Raw genomic sequence first — 22,083 nt, forward strand, 5'->3', positions numbered from 1 at the left:
ACATGGTACTGCGGTGTCACTGACAGTCTTCAGGGGAGAAGAGAAAGGGGACCAATTCCATTCCGTTCCCGTCCTTCCTTCCTTCCTTCCTTTCTTTCCTTTTTTCTTTCTTTCTTTCTTTTTTTTTTTTTTGCAATTTATTAGATATTCACATGTGTTAAGTCTCTTCTTTCTAAACTAAATATTTCTCGTGGCTACCTCAGGTTAACACAGGACTTCTGCAAAGCTTCAGGCTCCTCTCAAGATTTTTGTCTGAACTTGGTGCCTTGCAGTGAGGTTTGCCAGAACTTGCCTGGCCCATATCTCAGCAAAAATCCCCCTGGTAGGTTCCGTGGTTCAGATATCAAAGTAAAAATAAACGTCAGCTACTCAAACTAAGATGCAGAAAATGAAGAGGTTACTGGGCAAATAAAGCCTGGATGTAGGGTGCTGCCCGGGGTCACGCATAGATCTGTGGGTAACACACGGCGGGGATGATGTCATCCTGTGAGAGGTGAGAAATTTACCATTGCCTCGGGAAAAGCATTCCTGTACACAATAAGAAAGTCAGAAAGGGCACGAGAAAACACAGGAGAACACTTGAATAAAGATGGTCCAAATGAGTCAGCCTTTAATTAGGTTAATAAGGATATAATCCCTCTAGTTATAATGGATTTAATTGTTACTTTTTTAAGCCATAGGGAGAAATAGCCATTTTGGAAAAGAGATGGAGATAGGGCGAGATGTGATATAGAAAAATTGTAATTTAACTCTTCAGTGCAAAGGACCTTGTCTACCCCCACACAAATCCAATCCATATCTCCTCATTTATAAAGTTAACCTCATTTTAATAGGGAAAACACATTAAAGCTGGATGTAGAAGCCAACATCCAGTTTTAGGTCCTAAGGATATGTGATTGCTTTTTATTTGAGGTCTTCACCATAATTTCACAGCCTTCACTAACTTACCCACCACCACGACCTCCACCAGCATCCACAGCAGCATAGTATTAGCCAAAGCAACGGTGCCATTGGGACAACGTGCCCTCCGTGGACCAAAGGCCCCTTCTCACATTGATGCCAGACACTGCTGTCTTCAGCTACATATGCACCTGGAGCCATGGGTCTCTCCATGTGTGCTCATTGGTTGGTGTTTTAGTCCAATGTTAATACTTTTAAGCTCCAATCCCTGCTCCTCTGTTTGTCCCTTTATTTCCTCCCATGAGTGCTTTAATCTCCCTTTTAAGAAGGACTGAGGCATAGAATCGTCTTTAGATGCTTGAAATTTATTGTTGTTAAGTAGGAACTTAAAATTCTGTTTGCTTTACTGACAAGGAAGAAGCATGCTAATACCTATGTCACCTTTCTCGTGTTAACAAAGCAACAATGACGGGACGAACCTGTGGTCATGTGCACACACACCTCATACTCAGTGAAGAGATTCTGGACTTCAGAGAGGTCTATCCTCTGAAGGTCTATCCTTGTCTATCACCTTGGAAAGTGTTCCTCTTTTCATTGCACTGTTGTTTCCAGCAACATGGGCTAATTAATGACAGATATCCACCCTTTTTTCCTATTACAGGAAACATACAGACCCACCTAACGTTCCTACAGAAACAGCATGGAGGATCACTGGAGGCTTTGTTCAGCCCTCTGGTTTCCACCTGGCATCAAGTGGCCTTGCCGCTGTATCTCTGCAGATGAAAGCTGTGAGCATCCTCTTTCTGAAGAGGAAGGAGCGGCTAAATTGCTCACCATTCTTGTTGTCTCAAAAAGTGGGTGTGTGTTTCAAACGAGACTTTAAAGCTATCATACAGATACATAGAGCTTGCCATTTATTTTAACTTCTAACCCTGACCAGCACAAGCAGTTGTAAATCCAACAGCTACAGAATCACATTAAACATTTTTTTTGTTCTTGGTTTTTTGTTTTGTTTTGTTTTTTTTTTTTTAAATCACTTCAGCCCGGTGTAAAACTTTTCAAAACTCAAATGTCATATTTCCTAGGTTGAGAAGAACTAATTAAAACAATACTTTAAAATAATAGCTTCATAATTTTTTCGTGAAAGAATTACCAGATTATAAGTTTGGGTTTTACATGTATGCAGTAATGTGTTGGCATGTGCTACAACTGGAAAAGAAAACACTTACATAATGAAATCTAAAACTGGGGGTGTGACTCAAAGAAACCACTGGAAGCTAAAAAAAAGAAAGAAAGAAAAAAAAAAAAAACCCAAAATCATGAAAGGTCAGGTGAGGGACCCAAGAGACGAAGAGGAGACCTACATTCAACCAAGACATTCGATTGATCTGTGCTGTTGGAGATATAGCTGATTGATTGTGTTCCTGAATCTACTTTTTCTTGTAGGTGATACCTGCCGTGAGCGTGTTAAATAATCTATGAGATTCTCGTGAACAAGGCTACATGAGAAAGTGGAAAATAACTAGCTTTGGATTCCTAAAACTGATTTCTACTCTATTGTCCAACTGTAAAGTGGATTTTGCAGAAGTTTCTCCTTCTTCTAAGCAACTGCACCTGTCATGGAGAAAGCTAACTTCAAATCATTACATAATGACTACCATTGATTGCGTTTTCTGAGAACTGTGACTAGTCATTGTATCCCAAAAAAACATTTATCGACCTACTGATTTAGGCCATTCGGTTTCTTCAAAACATGTTGACATTGTTCTCAAACAAATTACTTCCATTTCTGATTAGCAGAGCAATCCCCCTGCTGCTGGCCATGACATGTATGACGAAGCTTGCACAGTGAAAATGCCATGCGCTCACTCCCTGAGCTTGCCATTCATTTGCAACTAGCAAAGATGGCAGAGGAATATCGTTCAATGGTTCAAAGTTCTCCTTTGCTAATTAGGGAAGTTCCGTAAGTGGCCAAGGGTTCCTTCCAAAGAACCAAGGATGACAACCGAAAAACAATCAATCAATATACAAACCAATCAAACAATGGCAACAGAATCAGAAACCAGCTGTGTGGAGAAGGAAGCTGGTCCATGGGAATCCCAAGTTCAACAATCCGCAGGCTTGCATATCTATAGTCCTAGTACTCTGGAGGCTGGGGCAGGAGGATTACAGGTTTGAAGACAGTTTGAGCTATAGAGCAAGACACCATATTTTCTTTTTTAAAAAGTAAACTTTCCAAGTGGTACTTCATCAATGGGACTACAAAGACCTGGCCATAACTTCTGCCCGGTGGAAATTACTTCCTAAACTATAATAACTCAAGAGAATCTGAGTCGCAGTTTCTTAACATGACAGTTGAAGAAAGCTTCCCGAAACTTCTTCTCTGTGTCTGCCTTTATTCTCTCCACAAAGAGCATCAGCCATTCCATCCAATATGGTGGCCAAAAAATCCCCATCACCACCAACACCCTCACAAACTCATGACCTTTCCCTTTAATTATTACCCTTACAGATATATACATATAAATATATTCATACAACTTACCAAGTCCATTTGGCTGCTCACATGTACACGTTTTTAGGGCTGACCATTTGGTATAGGGTCAGCAACTATAGGGTTCATTCTTGGAAAAGACTGATTTGCTCAGATACAGGCAGAAGTATGTATGAATCTCAGAGGAAAGACAGCTAATCTGTAGACTTATCAGCAGGTGGCGCACCAGCAACAAACCACACAGGCAAGGAGCTAGACAGAGATCAAAATCCACCTCGGCAGATAGATGCTGAATTTGCCAAAAATAGAAATAAAAAAATTAAAGAAAAATTCACAGCCAAATGCCAATGTGACTATTAAGAGAAAGGGGATAGCCCAGCATCTGTCTCAGTGGACGGAGCTTGAGAACTCTTATGGAAGAATAGGAGGAAGAATTGCATGTCCTGAAGGGGATAGGAACTCCACAGGAACCAACAGAGTCAACTACCCTGGACCCTTGGGGCTCTCAAAGACTGAGTCACCAAAGAACATACACGGGCTGAACCAAGGCCTCCCTGCTCACATGTAGCAGATGTGCAGCTCGGGGCTGCCTTGTCTGGCCTCAGTGGGAGACAATGCTTGATGTGTCAGGGTTGGGGTTCACCCAGGAGGGGCCCCACCCTCTCAAGGGAGAAGAAGAGCAGGGAGGGGAGAGATTGTGGGAAGGGATGATGGGGGGGCAATGAGCAGGAAGTAAAGTGAATCAGTAAAATAATAAATAAATAATTTTTTTTAAAAGAGAAAAGGGCAATAGTTTCAGGGACAATCAGTGATAGAGTAAGGCTAGATTTTATGCTAATCATAGAATCTTAATGGCGAAAACTACAAATTATACAAAAAAAAACCCTACTTTTCTAATGTATTTTGTTTGTGGCTTCCATGTTTATTTTAACTAAGTCTTGGCAATTATTTACAGGCTAATGTCTCTGCTTAATAATAGTTTTCCACCCCTCCCCCAAATCACTCATTTATTTAGGCATTGTTTGGGACCTGATCACTCAAAATATGTCAAGATGAAAAACCATGATGGATAAGGGGGGTTTAATTTTAAGAAAATTTGCTCTCACCTGTAAAGTTTTCAAATAAATGATTCACTACCAGGTCTTCTCTTTAGAGGTAGTTTTACAGCAATTTCTCTAAATCGTGGGATTTCCAAATAGAAAAGAAAGGCTAAAGTTGAATTTATATTTTCACTTAGCTTTTAAACAGCAGCAAGTAAAAAATGTTCATTATTGTTTTGTGGCGCATTAGGGGACCGAGACTTTACAAAGGAGTCTGGTGTCTCTAAAACTCGAACTATCAGAAGTCAGTGCGTGAAAGCAGGGGGTGGGGGGGTCACTGCCTAGAAGAACAGACGAGTCACAGAACCAAACACAGCTCCCTAGGACTTTTGAAGGAACCCTTAGACTCTAACAGCCAGTTGTGTTGGTGGCCACATTCATTGCTTATGGTGTGAGGGATACAGCCACCGGGCATTGGAAGGGCACCTGCCATGGAAGCTTAGTGTGAGGTCACAACCTCCCGTGCTCTCCTGGCTCTCCTTCCCTTTAGTGCGAACCACAGCCTTCACCTGCCTTTCTATCCCAACACAGCCATGCCGGAACCTTTTCCTTCCTTCCGTTCGAGGCAGTGCCGTCAACTCTCAAGTCTAAGTGATTCCTCCCATTCTATAAGAAAAGAGCTACTGCTGGCTGGAGGGAACAGAGGCAGGTGGATCTCTGTGAGTTTAAGCCAGCCAGGTCCATGTAGCAAGACCTTGTCTCCAAAATGAATAAACAAATTCACTGAGTAAGCAAATGAATGAGGTTCCAAAGGATAGGGGTGGGAGGGGCTTTCGTAAGAATGGTCTGTATTGCACTGGGCACACCCTTGGCTCCTCCCATTTCTGAGTTCATGCTTCCTTGACTAGGTACCTTTCTGACCACCCGCTAAGAGCCCACTTACTTTTCATGGAATTTCATAGGCATTAAGTCGTGAAACCTTCTTAATCTACCCAGCATCCCAGGGCAGAATTAAAGGCTTCAGGATGCTCTGATGTAGTTAGTTCACATTCCTGTAAATATTTATTTTAATGCCTTTAATACATTCTGGTTAGAGGTTTGCTGTTGTGGTTTGTTTGTTTTCTTTGTTTCTTTTCGTTGTTTTAGGTGCTAAGAATGGAGCAAGAAAGGCGGCCTAGCGCATTCCGTTATGTGATCTACAACCCAGCACACAACCATCTTGTGTTCCATTATGGAGAAACTGGATGCTACTATCTCACATTATATAGTTATTATATAGCAAAGGGTACATTGCCAGATAGTTAATTCTTGCTACATAAATTTATGAATAAGTAAAAATATAAACAGATAACCAAATAAAAACCGTCACTGACTCACTCCAGGGTTAACAGTAGCCCCTTCTCAAGTTGGGCTAGAGAAGCTCACAGAACTCAGAGAACCACCTTATACGCTGACACACAGGCGCTCAGGCGTCTAGAGGCTCAGGAACGTCTCAGAGGTCTCAAGCTAGTGGCTCAGACACTCTTCATTAATAAAGATAGTAAACGCAGAATTCTTTACCAGCACTTACCAGAATTACCTAATCAGTGATTGGAAAATAACTAAACGATATTCATTAGTCTTACTTAACCACTACTTAGAAGTGAAAGCACCCTGGTAACTTCTGAAGTCATGTTAACAAACTACTGAGTCTCCAGGAAGTGGCCCCACGGACCTGCTTACCTAGATTTGGTTGGTCAACAGTGTGTAAGGCTTTGACAGATGACGTGCATCTGACGTGGGTGCACTTTCTAGAAATGACCTCAGCCTGTGACATGACCTAACCAGCAGCAGCAGCAGCACTGAGCCCACTGATGTCCAAAGAGCTACGGATCTGATTGGCCGGGGTAGAAAAACCCTAAGTATGCTGTGTCAGAAGTGCGGCGCTGGAAGCAGACTGTGACAAGCACTCTGCCAGGATTAGATGCTATGCCATTTTCCCAATGCATTTCCAGTGCTCATTGGCAGTTCTGCTATTTAGTTTGTTGACTAAGTCTCCGTCTGCCCCATCTCGCTCTACCTGACTTGCCGCACTGAGGACAAAGTTATCTTTCTCTGGGCTGGCGCGTTCATCCCAGCATTAACCTCTCCACGTCCTTCCTGTTAACTCCCTCATTTGGGTTTGTGCTAACGCTCATTTTCCATGGTCCCTCTGGCTGAAAACTCAGATGCTCACTGTTGACAGCCTCTTTAAAACAATTTTTATATACTTGAATATCTAAGTCATTCAAACACTCTTCACTTTACAATCTAAATAAATCTAGTTAAGCTTTTCCTTGTGAGTTCTATTTAAAGACACTTTAATATTTCTGTCTTTCAAGTTTTGGAGAGAGATTAATTCCTTCCATCTAGAATTGAAGTTCCCTAACATCTTTGCAGAGCAAAGGAGCCTTAGATGAAAAGCCATAGAAGCAGGAAGCATGAGTTAGCTGTTGCCATTTTAATTGGAGTTGGAATGTGTTCAAACAGAAATGTGATCTGTGGAGACAGCAGACTGGATTTAGCATATAAATTGAACGTTAAACTTTTATTACAAGAAAACTAATTTAGTTATCTACTGAAATGCTGCATTTGCTCCTTTTGTTAGATTCCATTTCTTGCTCAGAAAGGATTTAAGGCAGCTTAGTCTACAACTTAATATGTAAAATTCTATAACTTTAAGCTTTCAAATATAAATACTTTGCACATCGAATTGCTTCATGGCACCCCTGTAAACAAGTCTTTACTAAAGATAGTTTTAAATGTGTAGAATAATTTTTGACTTCTTGTAGATATAAGATACATTTTAAAATATGCTGCCTAGATACTTGTATTTTTACCTGAACACTGAGGTTATAACTCAATTCAAGAAACTTTTAAATGCCTTCCTATAATGAATCCCATAGTGTTTAAAAAAAAAAGATTCAGAGAAGAAAAATATGCAAGAGTTAAGAAAATATTTTCTAAATGGTTAGTGTACTGGTTTGAATGAGAATGGCCCCCTAGGAGCATATGTTTGAATACTTAGTCCCATGGGACTTTTTGGGAAGGATTAGAAGGTGTGACCTTATTGAAGAAGCTGTGTCCTGGGACAGGGCTTTGGGGCCATCCTCAATGCACTCTCTCTCTCTTTCTCTCCCTCCCTCCCTCCCTACTTCTTCTTCTTCTCCTCTCTCTCTCTCTCTTTCTCTCCCTCTCTCTCTCTCTCTCTCTCTCTCTCTCTCTCTCTCCCCCTCTCTCTCCCTCCCTCTCTCCCTTTGTTTCTCTGTCTCTCTCTGTCCCCCCCAAACTCCCCTGCTTCCTGCTTATGATCCAGGTTTGAGAGCATCCACTGGACAGCATGCACTGGACAGCATGCACAAGACTTGCACAGGTTTAAACCCAACAACAGCCCAGCACTGAGAAGGGAAACTGCACACAAAATGTCCCACACCTAACCAAGAAGCTGCATGTAATCAATTTTTTGGGGAAAGAAAAACCCATTTTCTCTAATGGAGTATCACTGGATATGTCAACCACACTTCAGAGCAGATCCAGATCCCATGCCTTAAAAATAACTGGTGGTGGTGGTGGTGATGGTGGTGGTGGTGGTGATGGTGGTGGTGGTGGTGGTGGTGTGTGTGTGTGTGTGTGTGTGTGTGTGTGTTTAATTTTGCTTTTTCTTGTTTTCAGAAGGTTGTTGATGAAGCAAAAGAAAATGAAGTTGAGTGAGTAGGAAGAATGGAGGCTCTTTAAGGGTTGGGTAGAGAAAAGGATGTAATAAAAAAAACATACTGCATAAAAATGAATAAGAAATATGATGTGGGCTCTCAGTGGTCCCTGATGCAGCCATCTGCTCCTCCATCATAGACTTGAACCACTGAAACCATAAGCCCGATTAGATGCTTTCTTTTCTAAGTTCCTTGGTCATTGAATTTTATCACAACTATGGAAACCTAAGACAGCTGCTACTCTAGGATACTAAATTTTATATTAGCCAGAGTTTTGAGTGTAACAGATTTTTGCTAGTAGAACAGGAAGCTTTACCAACATTTGAATTCAGGGGTGGCCTATCACATTCCCTTCCAGGAGTAGCTGTGCCTTTAACAAAGATGAAAGAAAAGTCAGGGAGGAAGAATGGGTTTGTTCATGAAGTCAGCAGTAAAGCTGAGGATGCCTGCAGACGCTACAGTCCAAGCGCTCTAGAAAATGCCAAAAACAAACATATAAACAAGCAAACAAAAAACATACCCAGAGAAATAGAAGTAATAGAGAGCATTCACTAACACCCAGAAGCCCAGTGGTAACATGCATGAACTATTTGAGAGGTGTAACTTTAAAGTTTATTGATTATAGAGCAGAGAGAAAACTCAGCCATAATGTTTTGTTTGAAGTATGACAACTTCGAAATGATAAGAGAAATAAAAACCACAGGCTCTGAGAAGCATTAAAGTAGGTCACCGGAAACAGCACCATCCAGAGAGTCTCTGGGCCTGACCTTAGTTTACACTCACATCAAGCTTTTGCACATTAATAAATCCATGTTTCCGAAAGCGGTCATTTTATAGCATGAATGGGCAGTGTCTCAATTATCTATGCCTGGGAAGACCTCCTATAGCTCAGGACACGGTGACAAGATTTTTGTCATATCTTTAAATCGGAGCAAACTATTGTTGCCGATAAAGAAAAGCTATCTTCCATTGTCTGGCATCAGTGGGAGGAGAGGCCTTTGGTCCAGTGAAGACTCATTTTCCCAGTGTAGGGGAATGCCAAGGCGCTGAGGTGGGAGAGGGTGGTGGGAGAGGGAGCACCGTCATGGAAGGAAGTGGAGGGGGAGGGAGAATAGGAGTGTGAGGAATGGGGATAACATTTGAAATGTAAATACAGAGAATATTCAATAAAAAAGCTGTCTTCAATATGATGAACTGCTTATACCTAAACTTTTATTAAGGAAAGTGGCACTAAATCCTCCCTTGGTACTTCCTGTTCTCTTGACACACATAAAGACACTCAGTTAGCTGCACTCCTCCACAGCCCCTGCCTCCAGCTTCCGGCCCCATGTTGGTTCCTGTCTGGCCTTCCTTCAGGGATAAACAGTGCTATGGAAGTGTAAGCTGAATGAACCATTTCCCCTCCGAGTTGGTTTTGGTCATGATGTTTGTTCACAATAGAAACTCCACCGAAGATGCACCCTATAGCTCCTCTAAGGGATTAGTAATGAGCCCCCAGAAGTGTTGCTGAGAGAGTTAGTAATCTGTTATATCTCACATGCCATATTTCGATTTATCTTTCTTTAAAACAAATATTTTGGGCACTGAACTGTCACTTTGAGTAAATTATTTTAAGCAGGCGTTGGGGTTGGTATTTTTCCTCAGCTCTGAAACCTTTTCCTACTGGCTGTTTAAAAGATAGACAAATTAACAGGATTATAACTTCTTGGATTCTATGTTTTCTTCCCAAAGTACATTCATCTTTTTCATTATCCAGCCGGCTCCAACTCTTAGCTTCAGACAACAGAAAACATCCCAAGCCAACTGTGAAGGAAGCCGCCACAAATACATTTTCATACTAATCTTTTTTTAAAGGTCAAAACAAATAGATAACAAATAGAAAACAAGAAAAACAAAGAAACTCAGCCAGGCAACACTCAGATTGATAGTGAAGGGCCACAGGGACATTGATTGCTGGGGTCACTGAGTTTTGCATCCCAGGGAGGCTGCTTAGAATAAAAGCAAGGGTCAACATCCCCACTGGGACATATGAATGTGACTGTGTGGCCTGCTGGGGGTGGGGAGAATGTGGAATCTAATCCAACTTCTTTTCTACTTCCAATCAAGATACAAAGTAATTCCTCCCAGACTTAAAGTATTCTGACCCTAAGAAACATGGATGAAAAATGCACACTGCCATTATCTTCTAGCTTGTGACAGGATTTGATAGGTCGGATACTTGGTACCACGAATGAGTGTGAACATTCTTCCTAACTAGTGACTTCCACCTCCACTGTGTGTCTAAACGACATACGTTCCCTATCATCCATCCCTTGCAGGACTTCTGGGTTGTTGCATATTTAACTGTTGTGAATAGCTGTGCAGTAGACATGGGCTCTCTTTATGGAGTAATGACCTTATTCCTATGGGATATAAACTCAGTGGAATGACTGTGTCAGACAGCATTCCACACTGAACTTGTGGAGGAATCTCAATATTGTTTCCCCAGATGGTCACATTAATTTACATTCCCACCAACGGACCATGTGAGATCCCCTCTATCCTCATCCTGATAAACATTTGTAAACTGTCATCCATTTGAGGAGAGCTGCTCAGACTGAAACGAGATGCTGTGTCGCTATAGTTTTGATTTGCATCTCCTGGTGACAAATGAAATTCAGCAGATCTTTATATGCTTGGTTTTATTTAGGTTTATTCTTCTGTGAAATGCCTATTTGCTTAACGTCTTTCTAATTACATTGGATGTTTTGGGAGTGGGGTATCTGTTTCTGGTTTTCTTGTTGTTTGCATGGTTTTTTATTGTTTGGTATGATGCTTTGTTTTGTTTTGTTTTTTAATTCTCTTTTGGTATTTCTATTTTTAAATTCTTTATATATTCTGGATAATAAATCCCTTGTCATACGAGTTATTTAGAAATATGCTGTAGGGTATCTTTGAGTTTTATTCTTATAGGTGTCTCTGTTTGGTGCAGTCAAATTTCATAGCTTTACCTTAGCTACCTATGTCTTTGTGGCACGGTCTATGAACATTGCCCATTCCAATGGTGTAGTTATATCTTAAAGCTTTACCTTAACTATAAAATATCTTTTTACCTATGTCTTTGTGGCCCTGTGAACATTTCCCATTCCAATGTCTTGAAGTGTTCTTCTTTTTTATGTAATAATTTGTCCATAGTTTTAACATTTAGGCCGTTGACTGGTTTTGAGTTGGATTCTGAACACAGTGAACAGCAGGAGTTCTCTTTCCTCCGCACCACACACTTCTGCCAGCTTCACGTACTGACAAGACCTCTTTTCAATACCATGTCTTAAGGACTGTCTCAGAGATCTACTGCTGTTCTGAAAATGGTTACATGTCTTGGCTCTTAGGCCATTGGTCTCTGTGTCCATTTTTTCATGCTGGACTCTGCTATTTTAGAAACTAAAACCCTGTAGTAGGTTTTGTAGCCAAATATTGTATTAACTCCGGCCTTTGTTTGGTTTTCTGTTTTCTTTGGATCAGAATCACTTTGGATATTCTGGACCTTTTTGTGGTTACATGTGAATTAGGATTTTTCTATTTCTATGAAGGAAATAATTAGTATTTTGATGAAAACTGTATTGAGTTACATAATCACATACAAAATATTCTACTAATGAGTAAACATGTGATATCTTCCCCATTTTTGCTATGCTCTATAAGTAATTTTTATTATCACTGCTTTCTTACTTTTATTTTGAAGACCTTTCAATTTTTGGCTAAATATATTCCTAAATATTTTTGAAGCTCTTATAAATGGTATATTTCTTAACTTCTTTCTCAACAAGCATTTTGACTTCATTTTACAACCCCAGTCCGAAGAATTTTAAATAAAGAACCAATATTAACATAAAAAAACCCATTAACATTGAGTTTACCCCAAACCATCAGTATAATGGGATGACTCTGGGGCTCTAACAACTCAAGTGCTAAAGGAACAGATTCAGATGAGCTTCCATTCATCTTCGTGTGAAAAGTCACTGAACCCTCTTCAAAAGTGACTTCTCTCTAGAGACATTGCCAGACACACTGACAATCGGTGTGTCTTCCATGGCAGAAAGTCCTCAAAGAACACCAAGAAAGCAGATGTAGAGAGGACATCTTTTATAATCCCATTACAATTTGTATATTCTGTCTTTAAAGATACAATAAGTAAGTTTTGAAATCGATATACTCTAACATTTTACCTCTAGAAAACTGTCTTGGGGATTTGCTTTAGCCACACTGCTGCATTGTTTCTAATACTATTACCAAATATCCAGACCCTGTTCTGATGACACCAGTCTCCCACATCAAAGATTAAATATTCTACGCAGGCAGCAACCAAATCCTTCAACTTGGTGGTGGAAGGGTGCCAAGAAGAACCTTCCTTGCTACATTAGGACTTTCAGCCAGTCTGTGGGACATAGATGCCAATGACCCTACTGAGAGAGAACCTGTGGAGCAGCTTGGTCTGCTATGGAAAGTGCTCAAAAGCAGCAGAGTGGTTATTAAATTGCATTGCTAGCACACTCTTTTTCAGTGATCTAAACAGCCTCTGCAGACTGTGCTTTCTGTCTGTTTGTATGAGTATGTGTTTTCATGTACGTTTGCATATATGAAAAAAAATAACATTAAATTACGGCTGAATAAGCTGTAACAAAATTTCACCAATTTTATAAGATATATTTAAAATATATCAGTCGAGGTCTGGGAGGTAGCTCAGTCAGCAGAGCGTCTGTTTTGCAACTCTGAGGAGCTGAGCTTGGTCTCTAGAGTCAAGGTTAAAAAGTCAGACCTGGTGGATTAGGCTTGTATTGATAGCATTTGGAAAGTGGAGAAAGATACCTGAGGGCAGCAAGTGCAGCTTGGTGGGTTCCAGGCTAGGGGGGTTGGGGGGCAGAAACTCGGTTTTGCTTCAATCAATCATCAATCGGTCAATCAATTCTGATGCCAAGTACATAATGAAACCCAAGGTTGCATGACCAACACATGCATGCACAAATGCGTGCACTCATACGCCCCCACACATGTGTGCCATTGCATGCATAAGCATTTCTAGAAGAATATGGACTCGTAGACTCCTTGGTAAGACAGTGGCTCAGGAGCTGCTTCCGTGGAAAGCAGCAATGAAATGCCAAGAAAATAAAACGTAATTCTATTCCTCCAAAGAGACTGAAGTGCAGAACTCTGGAAATCCAAAGAAGCAGAAAGGCAGCTAGAGCACACAGGGAACCAGAAGAGCCAAGCATCAAGAAGAAGGTTAGTCTGGATACAGGTCCAGCCTCATGGAAAAGCAGAAGTCTCCCGTAGTAGTGCTGTCTCGTGAGTGAGCTCACATTGGCTCATGCTTTCCCAGGAAAAGGCACACAATACCATCCTACTCATAAGACAAGTCTACAACTCAGCCTCGACGCCAGTTTGTAAGTCTTGCCGAAACAGTGCTTTCTCCAGAGTGATAGATCAACAGAGCCTAGACAGTTTAAAGAACAGTATTGTTTTAAACTGAACTACTCTGGAGGCCTAAGAACAAGGAATAGACTCAAGTCAGGTTGCTTTAATTCAACATACCACAAACCCAACATGAAAGGCCACCCTTGGAACCTGCTACAGAGGGTATGAAGGTTGGCCATTGACCTTAGCACATGCAGGGAAGTGTACCCAGAGAAGGCTGGTCCCACCTCATTGCAGACCTAAACACATAAGAATAACTAGGGTGTGAGGGCTCTGGGACAGAGGGACTGTCCAGCAGCTGGACTGACCTCTGAAGTTACCTGCCATTCATTTATGCAGCATTCAAAACCATCTGGGCTCCAGGACCTCATATCTTCACAACCTCATATCTCCAGAAGGGAGAGGAAAGCCAAAGACAGGTTCACACGTACTGACCTCAACAGTGAGGTAGCTTTCTCCACTCCTAATGCTCTTGAAAGATTTCCTCCATTGGTCACCCCAAGAAGTAGAAAGTGGAGAAGCTTACTTAGAGGGTGGCAGAGCCCGACCAACCCAGAGCTTGTGACAGTGCTGAGCAAAAGACTCAGGCAGGCAAAGAAGACTTGGTTCTCCGGGGAGGGTGGTTTCTGACACTGAATGTCCAATACAAGCCCCCACCGCAGTTAAACAACAGGAAAGAAGCATCTATGCCTGGGGTTGGCAATTTTCAAAGACCCCCCCAAAGAAGTCCCTCAAACAATGCTTCATACCTCCTTTGTGTTTTCTTCCTTTGAGTTTCTGCATATTCAATCTTTATTATTCTACTTCTAGTACTTTGACTAATGAATATTGTTAAAAGATCCCAGAACATGGAAAAGTATCCTGTTCTCGTGAAGCAGCGGAACCAATACTCTGAAAATTATTGGATTCCTGGAAATGATTTATATGTTTAATACGATTTCAGTCAAATTTCACTAACATTCTTACCCTCCCCAAAGCAATCATAAAGTTTGTATCTAGCATGAAAGAGCATAAATAGCAGTGCTGTGCAGAACAACACTGGAAGCGCGACAACCCTTGGTCTCAAGCTGCTCTACAGACCCAGGGCGGCAGGGACACCGCAGTCTAAGCAGTGAGTATACTAGCAGACCCAGAAAAGAACACTCACACCGTGGCCTTTACGTAATCTTTGACAATGCTGGAAAAAGCACACAGTGAGAAAAAGGCAGCCAACAAATGTGCTGGAAAGATGGGATATTCACATGTAAAAGAATAAAACTGTATTTCTCAAAGTTTACAAAAATTAGCTCAAAATGGATTCATGGCCATAATGTAAAAAATAAAGATTTGAAAACACTAGGAGAAAATATTTCAAAATATAATCATGGACTTGCACTTTCTGCAGAGGACCCCAACAGGACAGAAAAAAATTCTAAGAACTATTGACAAATGAATGAGATTGTATGAAATGGAAAAGCTTATGTACAACAGCTTACAGAAAGGGAAAGCCTTTCTCTAACTATATAAAGAACATTGAAATCAAATACAAAAAGCAAGTATTCAACCAACGATGGTCTGCTGAGTTGGACAATTCTAAAAGGAAGAGTCCCAGTTGATAAATATGTGAAGAAAGTTTTAAATACCTTTAGCTATTAGGAAAATGAAAATAGGAAGTGCCCTGAGACTCTGGCTCACCCTAGTCAGTGTGGACCTCTCCGAGAAACCAGTTACGACAGAGGGACTTTAGAATGTGGAATAAAAGAAATTCCTGGTCTCTGCTGATGGGTATGTGAGTTTCTACAGCCACTCAGAAAATCAGTAGTCAGGTTTCTCAACTACCTGCAACCAAGTACACTGCCTGGTCATATGACCAGAGTTTAAGTGAGTGTAACACTAATATTCTTACAGACCCGTGTTACTGTTCCTCACACTAGCCAATAAATGTAACCAGCTTAGAGGCTGTTTGAAATGGGTGGATTTAAAAATAAGTGGTACATAAACTCAAGGAGAATAAAATTCTGGCATTTACAGGAAACTGATAAGACTGGATATTATTATAACTAAGTAAGAATAGCCAAACCAAAGAATATATGCTGTATGTTTTCTCTGACATATTAGATTAGATTTTAATTACATATATGTTACATTTTAATATATACTAATACATATGTGGGGAGGTGACTATGAGAGGTGGGAAAGAGAGGAAGGGAGAAAGGGTAATGAAACATATATGTCACGAAAGGAGAGGAAACCTAGGATAGAAAAAAACTGCAAAAGGAAGAACAGAGACAGAGAAGGCGTTGTGGGGCAAATAAAAATAAAATGTAAGGAGATAGATAGATAGACAGACAAAATGTTCAAGTAAAACTCACTTGTTTGAATTCTACTAGAATTTGGATCTGCACAAGGTCCTCTACATATATCCTATAGTTGTTGGCTTGGTGCTTTTATAGGACCCCTAACAGTGTGAGTGGGGGTATCTTTGACACATTAGCTTGCTCTTGGGAGCCTTTTCCATCTACTGGGTTTCCTGATCCAGCCTTGGTGTGAGCGTGTGTGCCTGGTCTTATTGCATCTTGTTGTGCTGTGTTTGGTTGATGTCCCTGAGAGACCTGCTCTTTTCTGGCAGGAGATAGGGTGGGTGGACATGGTTAAGGAGGGAGGTAGGAGAGAGTAGGAGGACTGAAGGGAGGCAAAGCTGGGGTCAGAATGTGAGACGAACACATCTCAGAAACCCCAAATAAAATAAGTAGAGATAGGCTCAACTAATGACCACTGCCACTTGGGTCACCTCAAGCAAATAACTAAAATAAAATATCCTAGTAAAATGTATTAGATTTCATTTAAAAGCAAAATTTTAAATTAGTCCTAGATGTCCAGGTATAGCATTTAAATGAAGATCAAATCCTTGGAGACAATTGTGAAAACAACTAAAATTGTACTGAGATCCACTGGAGAAATGTCTAGGACCACACCACCCTGAGCCCACCCGACATCCACATAGCTGACTAGAGAAACTGAAGACACTGAAGCATCTAGGGACAATCTATATACTGTCTTAAAATGGACATCTGCAAAGACCAGATGTCACCAGAGCAGCAAAGCCACCTACCTGGAGGTCCTTTAGTTTCCGGTCTAGTAACTTACAAACAACTGAATGCCCCAAGCATTCTTCCGTCCAAAGACAGCTGACTGTGTAGATGCCGTAACTTTGACACAGCACACTTGTGAGGAGAGACGTGGAAGAAGGAAGGTGGAGAGACACCATTGGGCAGAAGTTGCTAGAAGCACTGTACCTTGTACTGTGAGGAAAACTGAAGCTGCTGCTGACCCCCCTTCACTGGAAGCCACACAACGGTACTCCCCAGCATCGCCGATTTTCACACTCCTTAGCTCCAGTGAGAAGTTGGCCAAGGTCCTAATTCTTGCTGAGTCTGCTGGCCGGACATCGCTGCCGCTTTTCTGCCAGGTTAGATTATAATCCACGGCACTGAGGACAAGACACGCCAAAACTGCTCTGTCTCCGGGAGTGACTGTTACGTTATTAGGCACTTGGATGGTCGGAGGGGGCTCTGTATGAAATCAGAAGACTCAGATCAATCACCCTACAATAAATAGACTTGGTTTGCTTACATACGTGACTTAAAATCTCTGCATATATAGTTGTGTGCTGAAATATCTGTCAGGATGTTTCCATGTACAACAAATTTTGACCAAAGGCTCCCTCCCCCATTATCACCTAGTAACTGGATACTTAGAAAGCAATGCACCTGTGCATACCAAATTGAGATCTCTAGGTCATACATGTGAGAGTCAAACTGGCTTGGCAAATATGGCTGGAAGGATTTGGGATTGTGGAACAAAGCAGGTTTTTCATTTGTTATGAGGAAAGTAGCATTTATTGATTGTTTAAAAGACAAGACTGATAATGAGTGTTTTAAAGAATATAGCATTCACCGGATGACAGACTGGCTCTAAGTGACATGTTACCCGGCTTTTCCCAAGTCTTCTCTTGCTCTAAAAGATCAGCTGGCAACACATTTACATTACAATATTAACAGTAGCAAAATTATAGTTATGGACGAGCAGCAAAATAATTTTATGGCTGGGCGGTTTAACCAAAACAAAGAACTCTATTGCTGGGTTGTAACATTAGGAAGGTCTAAAAGCATACCCTACAATCTTAAATTGAGATTTTCTTTTACTGGGGCCAGCATGATGTTCCAATGGGAAGAATACTTGTTGCTATCACAGAGGACTCAGGTTTAGTTCCCGACGCCCAAACATAACGATTTAAAATCGTTTGTGACTCCAGTTCCAGGGTGTCTGAGACCCTCTTCTGACCTCCACAGGTCCTAAGCATGTAATGTGGCTCAACCGAGAAACATGCCAGCAAAACACACACATAAACAACTATAATGTAATAAATGCTTTTTTCCGCTGGCATGTCATGACAGGATTTCTCTTCAGAATTTTACTTAAACCCAGAATTTTGGTCTATGTATGGTTTTATATTAATAAAATTTCAATACAGAAAGTTAATATCGCTGTAAGAATATTAAGCTCAACCTCCTAATATCACTGCAGAAAGAATGTTTTGGATACTTAGTCACTGTCAGATCTATTTATAACTGATGAATGCTTTCTAATATCCACTTTGTATTAAGGATGAATATTTAAATAAACATCTCCTGTCTAACAAAATCAACAACCAACATTACAAAAGAACCCACAATTCCTGAACACATGTCAACTACAGCAGTGGTAAAAAGATGAGGACACGTGCTGGCAGAAGTTGAGCTTTTCGGCTGTCTATCGGATGCTCTGACTTACAGTGACAGCAACCGTGACACCGGGATAGCACTATTCTGTAATGCTCACTTCCTAATACTTTATAAAAATATGAGACCCGGCTGGGTAGCAAATCAGCTCTTGATTCCAAGCTTTGGATACACAATGACATTACGGTGGCTGAGCTAGGCGTCTACCCTGGGCAAAGGGAAATTGAGAAGTCAGTGGAGGTTAATAGCTACTATGCTAAGCCAGTAGAAGTCGACGGAGGTTAATGGCGACTGCGCTGAAAGCTATCCTAGAAAGAAATGCCCGCTTGAGCTCGCTTCGGCAGCGCACACATACTAACATTGGAAAGACGGAAATGCCAGCTCTTTCCAACGCCAAGGAGTTGTTGTCTGTTACTCCTGCTCTGAAATCCATTGCCATAACATTGATGCTTTCTGACTTCTTTCATGGCTGACTAAAGGGAAGAATTCCTGGAAGCCAGCTCGGGAAAGAGTCAGCTCCCCAGTTATGCCACTGACCGGCTGGCACAGAGGAGTGCACACAGAGCATGCGCAACAGAGGCGAGCGGGAGCTACTGGCACCGCGGATCCAACTTTAAAGTCAGTTCTTGCATTCCTACGAGCATTTCCCAGTCACTTAACAAGATGCCTGAAACAGCTTGCTGAAGCCTCGCCCCCCCCCCCCCCCGTCCTTCTCCTAATTAATATTGCTGGGAAGAACACTCAAATCCTTGAGTGTTTGCTTTCCCAGAAGCTGAGGAATGTTGACACAATTCCAGGGCTTTTCATAATTTCTGGAGATGAAAAAATAAATAGTTTTGCGATGTGTGTCAACTCCCTTAACTTATTTCAGAAGGCAATCTTTATTTTCCTAAGAAGAAAGGAATACAAAGTGTTTCACTGAGAGAACAGGCCTGCCTGATTTGCACGCCTCTCTTTCCAAGTTCTTCCTTGGACGCAACAAATCCTAGGATGCAAAACCGTCATCTAATGAAAACGTTTCTTTTTGTCTTAACTTATCTCAGGGGAATACACACTAAAGGCAAATGCGGCACTGTTCAGCTGCAGCAGCTGTGACACAAGAGGGTCAGCCTAGGATACCAGGATACCATCAAGCACAGAAGTACATAGGGCAGGCATAGACGAATTCAGTTAAAATGAAGTTTCCGGGCTGTGTATTTAGCTCAGGGGTGGAGTGATTGCTTAGTGCTTGCCTATGTGAGACCCTGGGTTCAATCCCCTGTATATCAAAGTATCCCAACATTATAACTGCATGCTGGGTAGGTGGTTTGAACCTGATCTTTGAATATTTGTCACTGCCTCCTTCCCCGTAGTTATTCTGGGAACTTAAAGGACAATATTTTTATGAACGTATTGCCCTATATTAATGCACTGTGCCTTCCACCTACTCACAGGAATTTGCTGTCTGAATGGAACATAACAGGCATCACATTGGTCCTTCTTTATGCTATAGTCTATCCACCAAGAAGAATTTCTTAGATTCATTATGGTCTTCAATTTGGAGATCAGAGTCTAGTCATAAAATGACTGTGATCGTTATACGGGAAAGAAAGAATGGAAAACGTCACCTCCTCTTGTTACTCTCAGCCTCGGCCAGTTCTGTAAACCGTATTTTCTCGAAGGGAAATGTTAGCTACCTGCTCAAAGTGCTTTGAATGAGAATATGCCCCACAGGCTTACATACCGGAACCCTTGGTCCGAAGCTGGTAGTCCTATCTGGGGAGGCTTAGGAGGCCTGGCCCCGCTGGAGTAAGGATGTCCCTGGAGGGGGCTCTGAGAGTTAGAAGACCCCTGCATTTCATGTTTGCTCCACTGTATGCTTACAAGCGCGAGGCGTGAGCTTCCAGCTCCACCACTACGGGGGGCCTCCCAACCACGAACCTCTGAAACTAGAAGCCCAAATAAACTATGGCAGTTACAATAGGAACATTAGTAATATCAGGAGACGGAAAGGTGGCTAAGTGGTCAGGAGCATGCATCCACATCCGGCAGCTCACAAGTGCCTGAAACTCCACCTCCGGGGAATCTGATGCCCGTGGCTTTTTCTGCAGGCACTTACCTGCATATAGATATACAACCCCCACAGGAAAAAAAAGATAAGATCTTTTTTTCTTTTTTTTAAAAATTGAACAATTTTATTTTGATAAAATCTTAAATAGTAAAAAAGTAAATTATCTATCAAGTACATTCCAAACTGCCTTCTAAGCAGCATGCGTGTACCACAAACGTTCAGTCAGCCATAGGAGAGACGTTGCTTTATTCTTGCTGTCTTTTTAGAGTTAGAGAAGTAATGTCTTAAAGAATGGCAGCGGAACTGGGTGGAAGAGGAGATGGGGAAGGGAACGGGACAGGGGAGGATCCAGAGTAGGGAGAACCCTGGGGAGAGAAGGGCCAGGAGAGAAATATTTAAATAATTTTTTAAAAGATGAAGGGGAGGTTGGCACAGGGAAAGACACAGAGACTGGGTGTGGGGAGCCAGCATCTGAACTCCGAGTAGGAAAGTAGATAGACAGTCAAAGTGATCGCGGGGAGAACGGTACAAACTCAGAGCCTAGCGGCGTCTCACTTCCCCGGGTACAGTCATCGGCGGGTGGCGGTTACCTGAAACATCAAAAAATGTCTGCGCCCGTCCAGTGCCTGCGCTGCTCACAGCAATACACTCATAGAAGCCCTCGTCAGACGATGTCACCTTTGTGAAATCCAGGTTCACACTGGCAGATTCTCTGGGGACAAGAAAAGGGAACGTTTTCTGGTGTCGGTCGAGCAAGAGAAAAGTGAACGCGATACTAATCAATCTGCCCTGAGGGATTTGTTCCCATGAAAGATGCAGAGAGAGCAGGCTGTGAGAACTACAGACTAAATGCTCACTGAAAGACAAGCTCTCCTCTGAGCAAAAATGCACCAGACAATAGGCTGTAAGAACGCAAATTTATCTTTAGGACTTTCTTTTTCTGGCCGTATAAAAACGTAATTCAGTTGACAACCACTGATGGAATTCCTCTACACTTCCGGTTGGAGGTGAGAATCCTCAGGCTCAATAGAATGAGAAGAACGTCGTTTACAAATGTGAAGGTGAGACGCCTGGTTTTTAACTCAAAGAAAATATATTTTCCTTAACTTTCTTATGTAAGCTCTACCTGGAGGTATACATTATATCTGATTTAACCTGCATATATAATAAGCAATGTGAAAACTGAAAAATAATACGTTAGTTCTGTAGACAACCTCATGCACCTAACCATCTAACAAATATGTATTCATTCACTGACAAATTTCTCATTTTCTGGAACAGTCTAAAAAGATAGATATTTAATTATTGCTTTAAAATTTTCACAGTGTACAAAAGAGGACCTGTATTCTTTTAAAAGTACAGTTGAAACATAAATATTATATTTTTTATTATTTTCATGTATTACTATTCATAATCTGTTGGGAGGGGAACATATAGTAAAGAAGAGCTCATATTTGAAACACCTCTCACTGACTTCTGAGTTTAGTTCAGGCCACACATCTCTCCTTAGCCAGACACAACTCGGGAAAGCAACCAAGAAGAGCTTCCTGAGCTCAGATTTCATGTTCTACCCTGACATGGTTTGGAACAGTAGGCTAAGCATAGGTTCCTATCCTCAAGAAAGTAAGGACCGAAGTAGGCACTGTTCTGTGTGCTGTAG

The 22,083-nt window shown here is 41.5% G+C and overlaps 1 protein-coding gene across 1 annotated transcript in view; it reads right to left on the minus strand.

Moving 5' to 3' along the window:
* Positions 1 to 22,083, minus strand: part of HMCN1 (hemicentin 1) — a gene marked incomplete at its 3' end in the record, with an annotated part of 402,129 nt that overhangs the window by 211,988 nt on the left and 168,058 nt on the right. The window contains exons 10-11 of the mRNA XM_080917798.1: positions 21,014 to 21,135; positions 16,889 to 17,164 (exon numbers count right to left, since the gene is read on the minus strand). Coding sequence (XP_080773924.1) covers positions 16,889 to 17,164; positions 21,014 to 21,135 — 398 coding nt within the window. The remainder of the gene's footprint in view (positions 1 to 16,888; positions 17,165 to 21,013; positions 21,136 to 22,083) is intronic.

This window comes from Micromys minutus (assembly GCF_963924665.1).
Source record: "Micromys minutus genome assembly, chromosome: 6".
NCBI lineage: Eukaryota > Metazoa > Chordata > Mammalia > Rodentia > Muridae > Micromys > Micromys minutus.